This window comes from Egretta garzetta, unplaced genomic scaffold (genome assembly GCF_000687185.1).
Source record: "Egretta garzetta isolate BGI_Z169 unplaced genomic scaffold, ASM68718v1 scaffold481, whole genome shotgun sequence".
NCBI lineage: Eukaryota > Metazoa > Chordata > Aves > Pelecaniformes > Ardeidae > Egretta > Egretta garzetta.
In genome coordinates this window covers 632,782-635,592 of record NW_009258681.1, presented here as the reverse complement: position 1 = coordinate 635,592, position 2,811 = coordinate 632,782, and the positions used below count along the sequence as shown (strand labels likewise).

Below are 2,811 nucleotides of genomic sequence, written 5' to 3'. Positions count from 1 at the left end.
GAGCTCTCCGGGGTGCAGAAAACGAGGGAATCACAACATTGGAAGACCCAGGCGGGTGGTTCTTGTCATTTTTGTGAAGAAATGGTTGTTCTGCGTGGTGGTCACATGCACCAGCTCTTCTCTGCCTGCCCTGCAGACGCCCACCGCGAGGAGGGGAGGTGGTTTGCGTGCCGCCCGCTTGGGTTTCGAGAAGTCATTACTCATGGCTTGGGTTAGAAACCAGGATGGAGCCGCGTCTGTGGGAACGGTGGCTGCAAAGCCTTCTGGTGGGAATGTAAAATGCATTTAAAAGGTGCCGTTTGCCCTGACTTTGAAGTCTGTTCTTCTATTCAGGGCTGTCTCAGTGAGGTTTAAAACATCTGAGCAACACAGCAAGTGGAATAAAGTTTGCTGTGGGGTCTGTTGAGGAGGTTTTCCTGGTTCCCAGTGATGGAAGGGCCTGGCAGGCGCTGCCTCGCAGTGTTTTCTGGCTGCACTCCAAGTACGTTTCCACTGGATTTGTGTTTATTGATGCATTTTCCGGGGCAGCAAGGCAATGTCTGTTTGGAGGGAGCTTTTCTGCAGTCGGAGGGAGCTTTTTTGCAGTCTCAGGGAGCACGCAGCCCCTCATGATTCATTTCCATGGCTTTCAGCATCCTGGAGATCAGCTATGCAAACCACGAGCCATCAGCTGAGTCAGGGTTGCTGGCTCGGAGTCCTGAATTAGTCTGGGGACCAGATATTTGCCTGATTCTCTTCTTTTTTTTCTGCCAGCCTGTGACTCGCTCGGTCAGCAGCAAACGTGAGCCGGTTGCAAACGCCCTGCGAGGGGAGACGGGGCTGCGGGTGCGTCTGCGGGAGCTCGCCGTTGGCATCCCCCGGCCAAACCTCCTCCCTGCCAAACACGGGCACGCTCGGCGTGACTCCGCTCCCGGCTGTCACCCGTGTGCCAGGGCAGGGCTGCGGCAGCGGAGGGGGACAGGCAGGTTTCCCCGGCACAAGCCTTGCACCACCCACGCCACTGTTCCCAGCCAGGTGTTCAAACCGGTTTGGTCCTCAGGCGAGCACTGGTTTTGTTCTGCCCTTGGAGGACCTGGCTGGGCTGCATCTCCCCAGAAAGGTGCCAGCAAGAGCTGTGGGTCCTGCCCGCTCCCTGATGGGTGCTGAGCACCCCAGCGTCCCGTTCTGCCTTATCCCGGGAGTCTGTGCGATCGTCCCAGGTTGAGATGTGGGAGAAGAGGTGCAGAGGAGCTGTGTGGAGGTGACACCGGGTGTTTTCCCCCTTTGCACGCCTGTGCCGAGGCCCTGGCTCTGTGCTTGGTGGGTGTAGCTTTCAGGATGCCTCGGTGGAGAAGGAGCTTCCCCGCCCCCTGACAGCAAAGAGAAGATTAAACAGTAAAAGGATTTAGGGGAAGGGATTGGAGTAATAGTGATTAAGTCATGGATCAGGATTTGTGATTAAGAAGCTCTGACAGCAGCGTGGTGAGCCTGGTCTAAATGTGCAGGCAGGATTTCTGCGGGCAGGGGTGCAGGCAGCGTCTGGCCGAGTTCCGGCGGGCAGGATGGAAACCACGGGCAGGCACGGCGCTGAGCAGAGCGGCCCCCACTGCGCTCCCGGCAGCCCCTTCCCCCAGGCTTGCTGCTCTTTGGGGGTCTCACGGCTCTGCTGTGCCCCCCTTCCCTCCTGCCCCCTCACCAAACGCACGCGGGGTTCTTGCTCTCCCGGTGCTTTGGCTCCTCGCGTTTATGCCTTGCGGCGGCGGTTCGTGAGCATCAACCACGTGCGGCTGCTGGAGCTCAGGGGTTACGGGGGACCCTCCCGATGGCTGCAGCACCCTGGTGTGGGCAAGGACCCTGCGGCGGCTCCGTGTTTGCTGCCTGTCGGAAACACAGCATCCCGTTCCCACTCGCCCCAGTGCTTAATCACGTTCCACGGTGTTTTCTCACGCCATACCTCCCCGAATCCTGAAGTCGAGTCCTCATCCCTGGAGGTATTTAAACGAAGGGCAGATGAGGTGCTTAGGGCCAGGGTTTAGTGGTGGGATGGCAGGGTTAGGTTAATGGTTGGACTCGATGATCTTAAAGGGCTTTTCCAACCTGGACGATTCTGTGATTCCCTTCCCGAGGGTGAGGGCCAAGATGCCTTCCTTGCAGCTGAGTACAGGCTCTTGCCTGGAGCTGCAGCTGGTGGAAGCCTCCCCGCTCGCCCGCAGAGGGGAGGCCAGGGTGCCGGTGGGGGTGGTTGGATGTGAGCGTTTCTGCCCCGGCAGCAGCCGCCCCGCGGTCGGTCCTGGCCGGTGTCTGGCCCTCAGGAGCCTCGCTTGGCTCTGCAAAGCCCCTCTGGTGCTGCCGCCACCCTGGGTGGGAGCAAGCGGTGGGGAAAGGCGTAAATGGAGGTGTGGGCAGGTCTGCGGTGTGCTGCCCAGCGCCTGCCCGCAGGGGCTCGCCATCTGGTTTACGTACGCTCTCTCCGCTGTGTTCATGGGCTTCAAATTTTACAACAAGAGCTTGAAGCCGGGGTTACGCAGTCGTTCTGGCAGGTGGAGGGGCTGAGCTTCGGGTCGGTGGATGCCCCGTAACATCTGACCGTGGAGCAGCCATGAGGAGGGGAGAGGAGCCCTTCTGGAAGGGGGTGCACGGCAGGCGAGGCTTTAACTGGCTCCTTTTATCTTTTCAGAGCCAAGTGGCCATGGTGACCTGCTGGTAGGGGAAGCCCGCTGGGACCGCTCGCCTGGGAAGCACCCCAAAGATGAGGCTCAACTGGAGGTCGGAGCCGCTAAAGCCAAATCGGATACTAAAGGGGAGTCCAACCCCGAAGACTCCACCCTGAGG

At 59.7% G+C, this 2,811-nt stretch overlaps 1 protein-coding gene across 1 annotated transcript in view; it reads left to right on the top strand.

Moving 5' to 3' along the window:
• The window catches only part of TACC1 (transforming acidic coiled-coil containing protein 1), a gene marked incomplete at its 5' end in the record, with an annotated part of 21,650 nt that overhangs the window by 4,526 nt on the left and 14,313 nt on the right, over positions 1-2,811 (top strand). Inside the window, one exon of the mRNA XM_035888693.1 lies at positions 2,655-2,811. Within this exon, the coding sequence (XP_035744586.1) occupies positions 2,655-2,811 (157 nt within the window). The remainder of the gene's footprint in view (positions 1-2,654) is intronic.